The following is a 15,218-nucleotide window of genomic DNA, read 5'->3' on the forward strand; positions in this document are numbered from 1 at the left end:
TTGACCAGTGAAACTTGGACATAATATCTTTATGTGTGAATTATTAAAATTATAGAAATCATGCATGCTACAGTTGTCAGAAAAGTGAAAATTACCAATATTTTTTCTCTCGAATTGCGATAGTACAAGCTGCTATTCACATTCCAGTAGGCACTGAAGCAATCAAGGCGCACAAGCTAACCGTAAGAAGATAAAAAAACAGAAAAAACAAGTTATTACAATGAAATACTTAATGAAGCAAAGCGTTGTTATCAAGTTTGAAGGACGTGACATATCCAATACAATAAATGTATGTAAATGTCAAATTATTACCTAACATTACAACCATAGTTATAAAACATAATATTGTATCTAAAGACCCTTTAATTAATAGTGTAAATCCCTAATTTATCAAAGGTCGGCACCACACCCTGAGGGATTAATAGGGCAACTATTGTAGGAGGCCCCCGTGAAGCACGGTAGCCTGGACAGGATTCAAATGTCTATGTCATGTCCTATCATGTGTGAGTGACTGCCTTAGAGAAACCCTGGCACGGTGCAGTAAGCCTATGAACAATCATATGACTATATGGCAGGCTATAGTGCAACTGTAGCTGGCACCGTGAGCACTTAATGTTCAAATGATTATGTGACCAGTGTGTGCTACAGAAACTCAGAGCTCCATGCGTGCAACCAGGTCCATGTTAGAAATGATTATGAGAATATGTTGTACTGAAGTGCCCCAGAATATTAACAGTAACACAAAGAAGATGCAAATGCATAAATGCTTATAGAGGGTGTTAACTATCCAGGAACTAGATGTCCTGGTGCTATTTCTGCAAGAAAAGAACCGATTAACTCTTCTAGAGAAGGGAGACAACTCAGTAATTAGAAAGGCATGTTCAAGAAGTGGCACGTTTTGAGCCCCTTCTGAACAAGCATTGGCAATGCCGACTTCTCACTTGTTTTCGCAGTGAATAAGAATGTGAAATAGATACAGATTATGCTTACCTGCAGAAAAGGTAAAGCCATCTAGAGATCCCTGTAGTGAAATTATCTGGGGCAGTTCTGCTAAAGTTTGCACAATTAAAGTTTCTAAGATCTGGGTAAGTACTAGTCTTTCTTCTAAGGAATATGGGAGGAGGTTGGACAAAGATGACTTGGACAATAGTGGCAGGGAGACATCAATAGTATGTCATTGTTGAACTGTTCCGAGATGGCACCCATGTTTAGAAAAAACTTGATAGCCATCTTCGAATAGTTCAATACTGGCAGAATTTGCGAATACCATTTCATGATGGCTGAAGCAGGGCTCAATAATTAGATAAGTATTTGCTACCCAAATAATGGCAAATGGCCATCTTGGAATGGTACTATCCAAGTCTGTCATTGTTGTAGCATTCCAACATGGCCGGCCCTGTGGTTGTAGAATGGCCACAATGAATTAACCACACAGAGTTTAGTAAATACATTAACGTTTTACATGCTTACAATTTACTCTCAATTACTCAAAATCTATTCAATTTCCCTTACGTGCCACATCTTTATAAAGACATCTATAAATTGCCACATCCACTGGTGCATTTCACTATTCACTGATGCATTTCAAAATCCATTTGGGATGAAGTTATGTGCTTGGTAAGTACAACATAACACCTTAGGAACAATCTAATGTTACTACTTTCTGTTTTATACTGGAATCCCGCTGCATGCCCATGGCCACTCTCATGCCAGGACATATCTTTGTAAATTGAGCCTTGTGTGAACACAACCGCACCATAAGGGAACTCAAGGGCCTGTTGTTCAATAAGTGTCACGATAATGGATGGATAGAGCCTCAAATAGTCACTGAAACTAAAAATCTTGAAAATGAGCTTCAAAAAAGAGGTTATTGAAGAATAAAATTGATACTGCAAGAAAACGAATCACTTAGGTCTTCGTAGGAATGCATCTTTACAGGCACTAGTGTGTTCACCATAAACTTGCAAAAGAAGCATATTAACCTAGCTTTTACTGTGATTGACAGGTGCATTACAACAACAAATACACAGTGTTGCATTAATAATTGCTCAATCTGAAAGAGAAGGGACAAGTTGCACCGCATGTGGGAGCACATCTGTTGCCTGCCTCTAGTAAACATGCTTTGGCAAAGACAATAGGTCTAGTCTATGCAAGATCTATTAGCTTTGTCAGTGTTTTTTTAGACATGTTGTACAGCAGCACAGTTTAAAGTAAAGAAAAAAGTGATATGATGCAACCATCACTGACCACTTCATAGTGCTTTATTTTAAGCCAGATAGCACAGCAGCCAGCGCTGCTGTGCAATATGTTTAAAAAAAAAAAAAAAAACAGGGAGAGGGACAAAATGAGGGAGATCAAAGGAGGGAGCACAGATGGGGTCAGCAACATGGAAAAGGAATAGGTGGGACAGGAAAGAAGTATCATGCTTTGAGAGGAAGAAGAAATGGCATCTCAAACACGTTGGGAGCAGCGGATGGGCACTAATTAAGTTAAAGCAATCTGTGCTCAGTCTGTGGTGCACAGAAAGGTACAAACAATTATGCTTGGCATATGCTGGCCAATTAGGAGGCAGCAAAGAAGAGTGACACTGAACCCAACAAATGGAAAGCACTAGGCAGGCTCCAAGCTCTCTATTGTAAACAATACGTCTCAAGCAGGAGAGCGTGCACAGAACGCGCTTTTGCATGCTCAATTTAAAATGGCTCATACAGCATTTTGCATGAGCCACTCGATATAGGCTGTTGGCACAGCTGACCTAGGAGATCGCTTGCATCACGGTTGAAGATGTACGAGGCATAAATACTGGCAAAATACTGAATTACGGAATACTTGTTGACACAGATATGAGAGTGACTTGTATCATTATTTTGTACATTTTATGTATACATCTGTCATAAGCTGTGCTGTTAGTCTGATTTTTAAATATTCCCGTTGGTCATTATGGTGTTCCCTACCGCGTTTTCTAATATTTGCAATCTTTTAGCAATTTATTTCACCAGCTCACTGATTTTATTGTAAATCATTTTGAAACAAAGCGCTACAGAAATGTTTCTCTAATAAAAACAAAAAAAGTGTACAGTACACTGTTAAAATCAATGCTTGGTGTGATTATTTCCAAAATATTACATAAGGCACACTAAGCGAGAAGCATAATTACTTACAAGATAACTAACATATAATATTAGCAACAAACTGTGTGGCCAAGTTACTTGTAAAATTTCCACTAACAAACACTGACTATCACAAGAAGTGTTGCAGTACTACTGGCAAAATACCTTATGGGGCATCCTTGCCTGTGAATTAAATGAAGGGGAAAATCACTGGAGAATACCAGAGAAGCCTGATTACTGACATTGGATTCACAGTATTGGTAGTTGATGTCTTGCAGAATATTTACCTGATCATAATTATTGTCAAAATAACTAATGGGGTGTAATTTCGAGACCAATAACATAGCTCAGTGAGATGAATATTTCCCTTCTGAAATCTGTGTGCGATCTGCTTATCCTGAGTTTAATGCAACAAGGTTGACTTAGACTTTCATCTTTTTGCGGTAGATAGAATGCGTACTAATTTCAACTCAGTATTAACAATTGTAAAGAACATGTCCTCAGTACGGTGTGTAGATAAAATCAATACATAACTAAAATATAAGTTGAAACAATAATATTAACTACGTCGCGAGGTCACCTAGGCGTGCCGCACAGTGACTGTTACACAAGGTGACTTATGGAACAAAGACAGGATGAGCTGCAGCACGAGTTGTCCGGAGTTTGCAGCGGAGACACCAGACGGCCAGAATTGTGTTTACCAGCCGACATCTTTGCTGCAAAGTTTCGCAATTACAAGTGTTTCAGCAAAAAGAGAAAACAAGCCCAAAAGCCCTGAACCAGAGTATTGCAGAAGTCAAGGCAAGTCATAGGCATGGTCTGAATGATGGTTTTTGGAGAGGGAAAGTGAAGAAGAGGGAAAATCCAACCTTAAGAAGAAATAATTGGGTTTAAGTGGTGCTATTTATTTAGCTTTAGATTGAAAGGGCCGAGAGGGCTTCTCGGTACCTTGAGCTTTCTACTTGAGGAGGGAGGGAGGGGAACTATGTTGTAAGAGTACTAAGTCCTACCACGAGACTGTGGAAGATAACCAAAGATGAATGTCTTGTCCGAACCGAGTCTCAAAACAATTAGGCCCATGCAAGTGAAAAATCACATTTAAACCGTTTTTTCAACTTTAAATTTAAAGTGGCTATGTCACTACTGATGTAGACCATATATCATCCGCGTGAGCAGAGATTAAAGTGAGAGAGGGAATATATGCTGGCTTTTCGGGTGGATGAATATTAAATAGGGAAGATTAAGGGTTGAGACATGATCGACCCCACGACATATGAAATGGAAAGATGGCGTGAACAGGAGTAGGTAAACTCTTGAGCTTCGCCAATAGGATAAGACAGGATGCAGTAAAGAGTTCCCTCTCTCGCTCCAGCCCCACAGAGGAGTTCCATCAGAATGCAGTGAGGGGTCCGGTCTAAGGCTTCGGGAATCATAATGATAAGCACAGTCAATCCAACACTGAGAGTGCTGCACTGACCCACATGCACTATGTGTTTCTGACTGGCACAGCACACCTATCATTTCAACATCCTCTACTTATCTATCTGCAGTGCTTAATTTGTGCTTGTTGTTTCTGGTGCAGAGCACTGGCACTTATTTTTGAGGGTCGGCACTTATTCTTCTGCCTCAAGCATTTACTGCGAGCAAAAGACACATATGGCAAATAGTGAGGAAGAGAAACGGGAAAAAGCGTCACAATGGGAGAAAATAGAAAGCTGCAAGAGCAAGCTGAAGGGGCAGGGAGTGGCTGTAAATGGATTGAAGAGGCCCAAAATGGCTTTAAGATTACGCTGCCTCAGTATTCTGTACTCGGATATTTAATTGCACCAGACGCATGTTGGCACATTTTTATTTACAAATTAAGCACTGTTTGACAGGATTTGCCACATCACTGAAACAAACAATTATTTAAAAAAGACAGACGATTATTAACTCCCAAACTCAAGAAAGGCCTGCCCACTCACATAGGGGCCAGTCCGACTATGCCCTGGGCCTGAAAGCATTTCATTTCACTCACAGCTCATGAATGACAACTGAACGCAATTAAGTTTAAAGAGCCATGGACTGGCAGAACCATCAGTGCGGATTAATTTTCAAGGGTAACAAACTTAAAATTCCATCACAAAGTTTGTTAATCACCTTTTAAAAACTATTATATGGAACCCGACAATGTAGCCAGGTAAGTGCTCCAGATATCAGGTAATGCCTAGGAACATGAGTCTATTTGAAGGGGAATAATCTTAACATGAATCGTTCTATCAATGTTCCTTACAACAACCAGACCCCAATGCCAGCAGAGAAAGACGCCCGCAGTGACAGGAAGGTTTCCAGCCACTCCCTGCCCCTTCAGCTCACTCTTCGATATCTTTTTGCTTTGTTAAGAGAAGTGTGCGCTATATGCACAAACTGTAGCAATGTTACATTCTCAACACGACGTGCATACATAATTGTATTTATGGTCCAGCTCAAACATTAGTTTCTCATTCTACTTCCTTACCCCTTTTCCCTTTCCTTACCCTATGTATACAAACTCTGGCTTTTTCTGTGAGAAGAATGTAGAGAATGGATCGTTCGGGAAAAGATATCTGGAAGAGTTGCACTGTCAGTCTTGTGAGATGTCAATTTGTACTAATGTTTCTTGCCAGCAGTAATAAATCCTGCTTACCTTGAATCCACCAGGGGTATCTTTATTACACATATCCACTCAATCTTTATTAGAAGTAAAAGTGCCACAGCTTCTTTCTTCTCTTTAGTTCTTGTTTTTTATTTGATAAAAGATTAAAACTTTCCACAAGAATCTGTTCAAGTGTGTAACGTGTGTTTGAACTTATATAACAGTGTAAAAGAGACTTATTATTCTGATGGGATTAAAGCTATGCAACAGCTTGCCTGTAAACTGCTTGTATGCTGTAATAACTTTTATTGTGTGAAGCCTCAGATGCCCTTTTATATCTTGTTCCCGCAACATAAAATCAAGAAATAAATAAATAAATAGGACATCATGATAACCACTCATAACACAAATACCCCCACTATTCAACTGTCCAAAAGAGATGGCGGTAGTAACAAAATCATAGTATCTTTAGTGATTCTGTTTTTTTTTTTAAACCAGCTCAAGACCCAGAGATCAAGAGCATCAACTTCCAGTTTACATTTAGAAGGGTCCTGCAGTTTAACCACAAAATTCAACTTACTATAACACTGGTGCTGATCCACCTTTACTACTGTAACTGCACTCTAGAGATGGACATAGTGAAATTGCAGATTATGCAGAGCGTATATCTTTGTTTCTGAAGATGTTCATTGTCACCCAGTGATTGAAATATGTAATGTAATGTTCTTTGCATTATAAACCAGGGATTGGCTGAAGAAGGTCTAAAATACCTTTAGAAACTGGCACACCACTAGCCCTCCTGCCTGAACCTCAGATTCATTAGCACAAGAATATTCAGCCAATTTAAATATAAGAGGGAAAAGTAAGGAGATAAAACCGCTGGTGTACAAGAAACAGTTCGTAACTCTTTGGAAGTGTGGCTAATTGCTTTGGTCAGCCTTTGTTAATAATCTTTTCTAAAAAGCGAGTACATTGTTTTTTGGTGGTAAAAATGAGACAATAAAGCACTGAACGCCAAAATTGAAAGGAGAGCTAGGTCAGAATGGAAAAAGAGCGGCCACCCATTTTGTCTAACGCTAGTAACAAGGCAAGAGAATAAGACCGGGACTCCTACAGCACAATGATGATATTCCCTCTAACATTGTCTGGTTGGAACTTAACATTAACCTATTACAATTACCACAGAAATCCTTAGCAGCTCCCTGATAAAAACTGTTTGTTTCTGCCCATAAGGCTTAAAATTATACTGATCCATTTTTCAAATGTGCGCTACACTTAATCAAAAGGCCGATTCCTATTCACACAGTAAAAATATCTTTCTCCATGTGTCTCTCAAACATGGTGCCAATATATTCTTCATCTACAAGTCTTTCTTGCAGTTCCATAATGTATTACTATGAACGTAAATACCGGGCTAGTTTGTACAGGTGCGCGTTTCGTGGGGATAGTGTACCCATAGTAACCCTTCTTTAACTCTCTTTTGCTTGCTTCCAGACATTTAGCTTGATGTCTGTACTGCAATATCGCACCTCATGTCGTTTTTGCGCTCACTGCAATAGTTGGAGTTTTCTGATGCAGTTTCTGGATTTAAACAGTATGCCACTTCTTCATGTCCAACCAAGTCTAGAGTCACCCTTGGATCCATAATGAAGAAGAGTACAACAACAGATGTCATTGTGGAAGCCACGGAATCTAAAGTCACGTCGAAGTCGATGAAAGTGAACTTAACATGCTCACATGTGGCATTTTTCCTCAAACAGTTAGACCCAGCCAAAAACGCCTCAATGATGTGGGGGGCGGAGGGGGGGTAGAATGAATAACCACCCAGACTAGGACTAGGATTTGGAATTTGAGGACCAAGGCCACTGATCTACATTAAGCAACTTTTGTAACAATGATCACTCACATAGTGTACTGATGAAAGCAGAGAAAAGTCCTGATCGGTTTCTATGTGGAGCTTAAATGCTGTCAAAATGTTTTTGACCTTTTCCACTCTCATACCTGATCCAATTAGCAAATAACACCTCATTGTCCCACACTGGATGACAAAGACAAAGCCTGGTACACCCCTCCTCTCCCGTCTCCTACCACCTTTGGAATATTACTATATGCCATACAGCTTGCATATGGTGTACTGGGGCACCTCTGTGGGTGCTGTGCCTGTTGTTGGAAACAGCCTTTTTTGCAGGGTCACCCCCATAGTTTTTGCCTTTTCCCTCAACTGTTTGTTGAATATGTTTTTGTTTGCTGACCTTAGGACTCTGAGCACTTTACTGCTGCTGACCAGTGCTAAAGTGCATGTGCTTCTCTCTGTAAAATATGGTAACATTGGCGTATCCACAATTGGCATATTTAATTTACTTTTAAGTCCCTAGTAAAGTGCACTACATGTGCCCAGGGCCTGTAAATTAAATGGTACTAGTGGGCTTGCCGCACTGGTTGTGCCATCCACTTAAGTAGCCCTTTAAACATGTCTCAGGCCTGCCACTACAGAGCCTGTGTGTGCAGTTTGACTGCCATGTCGACATGGCATTCAAAACCCCTTATAAAGCCTTAAACTCCCCTTTTATTACATATACTTCACCCATAAGGTAGGCTCTAGGTGGCCAAAAGGGCAAGGTGCTATGTGATTAAAAGGCAGGACATATACTTTTACATTTTATATGTCCTGCTGGTGAAAAACTCCTGCATTATTTTTTCACTACTGTGAGGCCTACCTCTCTCGCAGGTTAACATTGGGGATTCCTTATTACATTCAATAAAGTGTTATTCCTGATTGAGAAGGACTATCCCTATCATGCTTAGCACCTATGGAATTATTATTTTTTAACAGTGGTAAATTTGGATTTACTATTACAAGTTTGAAAATACCATTTTTATGCAGTTGCCATTTTTCTTCTCTTAGTACTGTGTAACTGCAGTCTGTTTCCAATACATGTCTAGGCTCTGGTGACAGCTGGTTTCCTGCATTCCTTCTAGACAAGCTCAGTCAAAGGAAGGGTAGGTGTGACTGAGAGGCCATCTGCATGTTGATGGGTCATCCTGGGAAGTTTGGGAGTGAGGAGCTGACGCTTACACCCGAATAGGCAGTGTCCTGCTCTCAAAACACAAAGGACTGCTTAACCCCCTGTAGTGAGTCTAGAGTCATGGCAGGAAGGGAGGATCTCTGTGCACTTCAAAGAACCCTCTTTGAAGTCACCCCCACTTCAAATGCACATCTGGATATAAGTACTGGACCTCTGACCCTACCAAATAAGTACACTTCTGGACCTGTGGATACTCTCAGTGAAACGGACTCCTGTGCTACTACAAGGACTGCTACTTTGCTGAACTGCTGCTCTGGAACAACTGCTTTTTGGCTATGATGGCCTGTCTGCTGCCCTCTCTGCCTGGATGGGAAGGACTGGACCCGCACCATTTGAACCCAGAGTTAATCCAAGAGCTTGTCTGCTTGCCACCTGTTCTTTAGTCTCTGGGAAAGTAAAGACTTCCAGCAACTCTACAGCAGCACCTGGGCTGTGCCATCTGTGTGCCCTCCCTGACAAATGGTGCTAATCCAGCCTTGGGCCCTTGGAAGTGGGGGTTTTCCTGTGCTGATCCAGCCAAATTCCACGAATTGCTGGTGTTGCACCGGTCGGAACCGACACATCTCCTTTTTCAGCAGCATATCGCTGGTCGAGGACGTCAGATCGTCGACTGCACAGATTGATGACGACACATAACCTTCATCTTTTTTTTTTAAATCTCTTTTATTGTTATTTGGTGCACAATATCACATACATAACACCAAAACAAAACAAACAAGATATGGACATAGAGACGGGGGTTATATAACCACTTAAGGGTAATCACTGGTGGGGGGGATGTGAGTGGGTCAGGAAGGCTAGAAGGTGGAGAGGGGCACCCCTGACTCCCACTTATCCCGGATAGTCAGCTACTTAGATCATTGATATTATGGCGATTGATATTTGTTGATGAACGGTCTTAGTTCAGGTGGGAGTGTGGGTTCAACCAATCGCATTGTGTGCGTTGGCGCCACACATGTGGTGTATGCCTAGGTATATCTTAAAGGACTACGGTGAATACTCACTGCCCTCTGTTCCATTGCATATATGCTGCCTAGTGCAGATGTCGGCGACGGCTGCGTTGTGGAAGGCTCCGGATGAGTTCCTTATGGTGTTCTGGTTGACGGTGAGTACTTGGTTTGTGGAGTCTAGTACCTCATGTTAGGTCCACTCCCCATATGTGTATCCTCTATATAGTGTATCTGATGCACAAGGTGTATGCTTGTACTATGCGGTTTGTGGCTTCATGGAGGTCGAGTATCATCTTTAGCCTCGATTGAGGAAACAAAAGTGTCCCACATATTCAACCCTTTAATTATCAGCCCTTTATCCTGGAGGGAGTGCAGAACCTGTGCTTCCGCTCTTGCCCACTTCAACAGGTCGCGCAATCAACGCTGTATGTCTGGGGTGGACGGTGCTTTCCATTGCATCGCCAACAGTCGCTTAAACAGCACGAATGCTAAGTCAATGCACTTATGAACCTGTTTATTATTCTTAGTCTTTTGGCGGATCCCCAGCAGGCAAGATTCTGGCATGGGGGAGATTGGAAATTCCAGCAGCTCTGTGGTTAGTGCAGTTATGGTGTGCCAGGCCCGTAAAACCGGTGGGCATTCCCACATCAGATCTTTAATGTTGATGCATCCTCCATCCAGAGGTACTTTCGCAGCGGGACAAGGTTGGTCCCTGAATCTTTGACTTTTCTGATCTGACCTAGTGTAGTGAGACCACATAGCTGAGGTTGGCCCTTTAATCTTCTAAGCACTGTATATTGCAGAAAATCTTAAAAAATGGATATCCTGACTCCTACCTATTGGATATTTGTTGTTTTGGTCTTGTTTAACTCATAAAAATATACTCTATTGTTCTAACGTGGAGTCTTTTTCTGGTGTTTTCACTGTGTTTCTATTTTAAGTGGGTGGCACCAGAGTTAATTTTTGAGGACTGGCACCTATTTGAGACCAACAGAAGGAAAAACAAATAAAACAAAAAGACAGAAGAACAAGTTACTTACCTTCGGGAACGAGGTAACTGGTAGAGACTCTCTAGCTGCAGATTCCTTACCTTAGAATTCCCTGGCGTCAGCTTCGAATACGGAGTTTTTTCTGAGCAGTACCCTGCGCGCATGCCGTCGTCGCTCGGATATGCGTGCGTTGAGCAGCTCCGCGTGTGCGTCGTCAGCGTTGTTGGAGGCGTCTATGACGTCACGGTTGTCTATATAGACGCCGTCTCGGCGCGCGTACGTCAGTTCTTTTCCACAACTTCCCACGCCAGAAGCGCAGAGTCATGGAAGAACCAGCTATTATGTATTTTACCTCTTTGACTGTTTGGAGTAAAAATACTTTCATACCTTTAAGAAAGGCAAAAAAATGGCAAGATCAAAAATATACATATGTACACATAAATACATATATACATATATATACATATCTACATGAGAAAAATTTTCCCAGACCGGACGAGGCTTGGGCGTGTGTAAGGAATCTGCAGCTAGATAGAGTCTCTACCAGATACCTCGTTACCGAAGGTAAGTAACTTGTTCATCTGATAGATACTTCTAGCTGCAGCTTCCTTACCTTAGAATAGATACCCAAGCTATAACCCATGTGTAGGAAGTTGGCTCTGTATGCACTATTTCAAAGTAAGGAATAGTATGCACAGAGTCCAATGGTTCCCCTTAGAGGTAAGATAGTGGCAGAAAGAGATAATTCTAATGCTCTATTTTGTGGTAGTGTGGTCGAGCAGTAGGCTTATCAGAGGAGTAGTGTTGAGCATTTGTTGTATACACACAGGCAATAAATGAGGAACACACACTCAGACAATTCCAGGCCAATAGGTTTTTGTATAGAAAAATATATTTTCTTAGTTTATTTTAAGAACCACAGGTTCAAGATTTACAAGTAATACTTCAAATGAAAGGTATTTCATGTAGGAACTTTAGGAACTTTGAATTAGCAAAATAGCATATACAATTGTCACATAAATGACGAGTAGCTATTTTAAAACTAGACAGTGCAATTTTCAACAGTTCCTGGGGGAGGCAAGTGTTTGTTAGTTTTTGCAGGTAAGTAAACCACCTACAGGGTTCAAGTTTGGGTCCAAGGTAGCCCACCTTTGGGGGTTCAGAGCAACCCCAAAGTTACCACACCAGCAGCTCAGGGCCAGTCAGGTGCAGAGGTCAAAGTAGTGCCCAAAACGCATAGGCTTCAATGGCGAAGGGGGTGCCCCGGTTCCAGTCTGCCAGCAGGTAAGTACCCGCGTCTTCGGAGGGCAGACCAGGGGGGTTTTGTAGGGCACCAGGGGGGGTGGGGGGGGGGGGGACACAAGTCAGCGCAGAAAGTACACCCTCAGCGGCACGGGGGCGGCTGAGTGCAGTGTGCAAACAAGCGTCAGGTTTGCAATAGAAATCAATGGGAGACCAAGGGGTCTCTTCAGCGATGCAGGCAGGCAAGGGGGGGGGCTCCTCGGGGTAGCCACCACCTTGGCAAGGGAGAGGGCCACCTGGGGGTCGCTCCTGCACTGGAGGTCGGATCCTTCAGGTCCTGGGGGCTGCGGGTGCAGTCTTTACCAGGCATCGGGTCTTTGAAGCAGGCAGTCGCGGTCAGGGGGAGCCTCGGGATTCCCTCTGCAGGCGTCACTGTGGGGGCTCAGCGGGGTCCACTCTGGCTACTCACGGTCTCGTAGTCGCCGGGGAGTCCTGCCTGTGGTGTTTGTTCTCCACAAGTCGAGCCGGGGGCGTTGGGTGCAGAGTGCAAAGTCTCACGCTTCCGGCGGGAAACGTGTGTTGTTTCAAAGTTGCTTCTTTGTTGCAAAGTTGCAGTCTTTGGGGAACAGAGCCGCTGTCCTCTGGAGGTCTTGGTCCTTCTAGATGCAGGGTAGTCCTCTAAGGCTTCAGAGGTTGCTGGACCCTGGGAACGCGTCGCTGGAGCAGTGTCTTTAGAAGTGGGGAGAGAGGCCGGTAGAGCTGGGGCCAAAGCAGTTGGTATCTCCGTCTTCTCTGCAGGTTTTCAGTTCAGCAGTCCTCTTCTTAGGTTGCAGGAATATCAGTTCCTAGGTTCTGGGGAGCCCCTAAATACTGAATGTAGGGATGTGTTTAGGTCTGGGGGGTTAGTAGCCAATGGCTACTAGCCCGGAGGGTGGCTACATCCTCTTCGTGCCTCGTCCCTGAGGGGAGGGGGGCACATTCCTATCCCTATTGGGGGAATCCTCCATCTGCAAGATGGAAGATTTCTAAAAGTCAGAGTCACCTCAGCTCAGGACACATTAGGGCAGTGGTCTTCAAACTTTCTAATGCCGCGCCCCCCCAGTTGAAAAATAAAAATCATTGGGGGGCCCCCCTTCAGAATTTTTCACAATTATTTTAGAAAGATGGCAGTGTTTAAATATGTCTAAACCTATTTAAACATTACAGTTAAGTACTGTTACCTTTTTAAAATTGCAAAAACATGCTTCTGCTTAAAACAAAGGCATGTTATCTGTATAATATTTCTTTTGGACAGAGTTTGGCGCCACCCCTGGGATCACTTGAGGCCCCCCCAAGGGGGGCCCACCCCCCAGTTTGAAGACCTCTGCCTTAGGGGCTGTCCTGACTGGCCAGTGACGACTCCTTGTTTTTCTCATTATCTCCTCCGGCCTTGCCACCAGAAGTGGGGCCGTGGCCGGAGGGGGCGGGCAACTCCACTAGCTGGAGTGCCCTGGGGTGCTTTAACAAAGGGGGTGAGCCTTTGAGGCTCACCACCAGGTGTTACAGTTCCTGCAGGGGGAGGTGAGAAGCACCTCCACCCAGTACAGGCTTTGTTACTAGCCACAGAGTGACAAAGGCAATCTCCCCATGTGGCCAGCAACATATCTGGTGTGTGGCAGGCTGCTAAAACTAGTCAGCCTACACGGGTAGTCGGTTAAGGTTTCAGGGGGCACCTCTAAGGTGCCCTCTGGGGTGTATGTTACAATAAAATGTACACTGGCATCAGTGTGCATTTATTGTGCTGAGAAGTTTGATACCAAACTTCACAGTTTTCAGTGTAGCCATTATGGTGCTGTGGAGTTCGTGCATGACAGACTCCCAGACCATATACTCTTATGGCTACCCTGCACTTACAATGTTCTAAGGTTTTGCTTAGACACTGTAGGGGCATAGTGCTCATGCACTTATGCCCTCACCTATGGTATAGTGCACCCTGCCTTAGGGCTGTAAGGCCTGCTAGAGGGGTGACTTATCTATACCTATAGGCAGTGTGAGATTCGCATGGCACCCTGAGGGGAGTGCCATGTCGACTTAGTCATTTTATCCCCACTAGCACACACACGTTGGCAAGCAGTGTGTCTGTGCTGAGTGAGGGGTCCCAAGGGTAGCATAAGACATGCTGCAGCCCTTAGAGACCTTCCCTGGCATCAGGGCCCTTGGTACCAGAGGTACCAGTTGCAAGGGACTTACCTGGATGCCAGGGTGTGCCAATTGTGGAAACAAAAGTACAGGTTAGGGAAAGAACACTGGTGCTGGGGCCTGGTTAGCAGGCCTCAGCACATTTTCAAATCATAACTTGGCATGAGCAAAGGCAAAAAGTCAGGAGGTAACCATGCCAAGGAGGCATTTCCTTACACTGGGACTCTGTTGTTTAGCAGCACTTTTAACATTCTTGAATGCAGGATCTCAGACCATTTCCTGAGAAGTCTGAGCATCTGAATGCTAAAAAGACTATACTCTCCTCTATTTCTAGGCACAAAGAAGTGAAGAGAGACTCAGTGACCTCAGCTCAAGTGCTATGGGTGCTGGGAAACTTAACATGAAGAGGCCTCCTCATTTGAGAGGCTGCACTGGAATGGCAGAAGCCCAAGAATGAAATATTTGAATTCTGACAAATCAATATAGTGAAGCACCCACACTCTACCTACTGTGATAACCTGAACTTGAAATGCTCACCCACCATTTATGTTTCACAATGAAAGCCCTCAGTAAATTAGGATGGAGGCATTATGAGCATAGGAAAAAAGCAGGCAGAGTATTTGCCAGACAACTATGACAGAAAGAAGCTCAGATCCACCCTGTCGAAATATTGAAATGTGTTGCTTCCTTTTATGAAACCTTGTATGACAACACTTCATAACACTTTGAGCTGAAGAAGAATGTGTTGGCTCATTTAATTTCCCCACCTTATCACCAGATGTGTGATCTATATTAGAGGGTAAATAGCTGAGGTAATCTACAGGGGATGCTATACGCAATGTTAAAGATATATTCAACAACATTGCCATGGTCCAGTATCCAGAATATCTTACAATGTCTGTCTTTACTGGGAGATGTGGACATAAACAACCAAGATAATCTTGCCAATTCACTTACATCATCTTTAATCCCTACTTGGAACATCTTAGATTCTTATTCACTGTCAATGTCATTAAGTGCCACCAACAGGGTGATAACAGGCCACCTTA

General features: G+C 43.2%; 1 protein-coding gene across 1 annotated transcript in view; it reads right to left on the reverse strand.

Moving 5' to 3' along the window:
• LOC138284568 (intermembrane lipid transfer protein VPS13C-like) overlaps positions 1-15,218 on the reverse strand; it is a 953,192-nt gene that overhangs the window by 503,195 nt on the left and 434,779 nt on the right. The window contains exon 9 of the mRNA XM_069223471.1: positions 96-176. Within this exon, the coding sequence (XP_069079572.1) occupies positions 96-176 (81 nt within the window). The remainder of the gene's footprint in view (positions 1-95; positions 177-15,218) is intronic.

The sequence above is a fragment of the Pleurodeles waltl genome, chromosome 3_1, assembly GCF_031143425.1.
Source record: "Pleurodeles waltl isolate 20211129_DDA chromosome 3_1, aPleWal1.hap1.20221129, whole genome shotgun sequence".
In the NCBI taxonomy this organism is placed as follows: Eukaryota; Metazoa; Chordata; class Amphibia; order Caudata; family Salamandridae; genus Pleurodeles; species Pleurodeles waltl.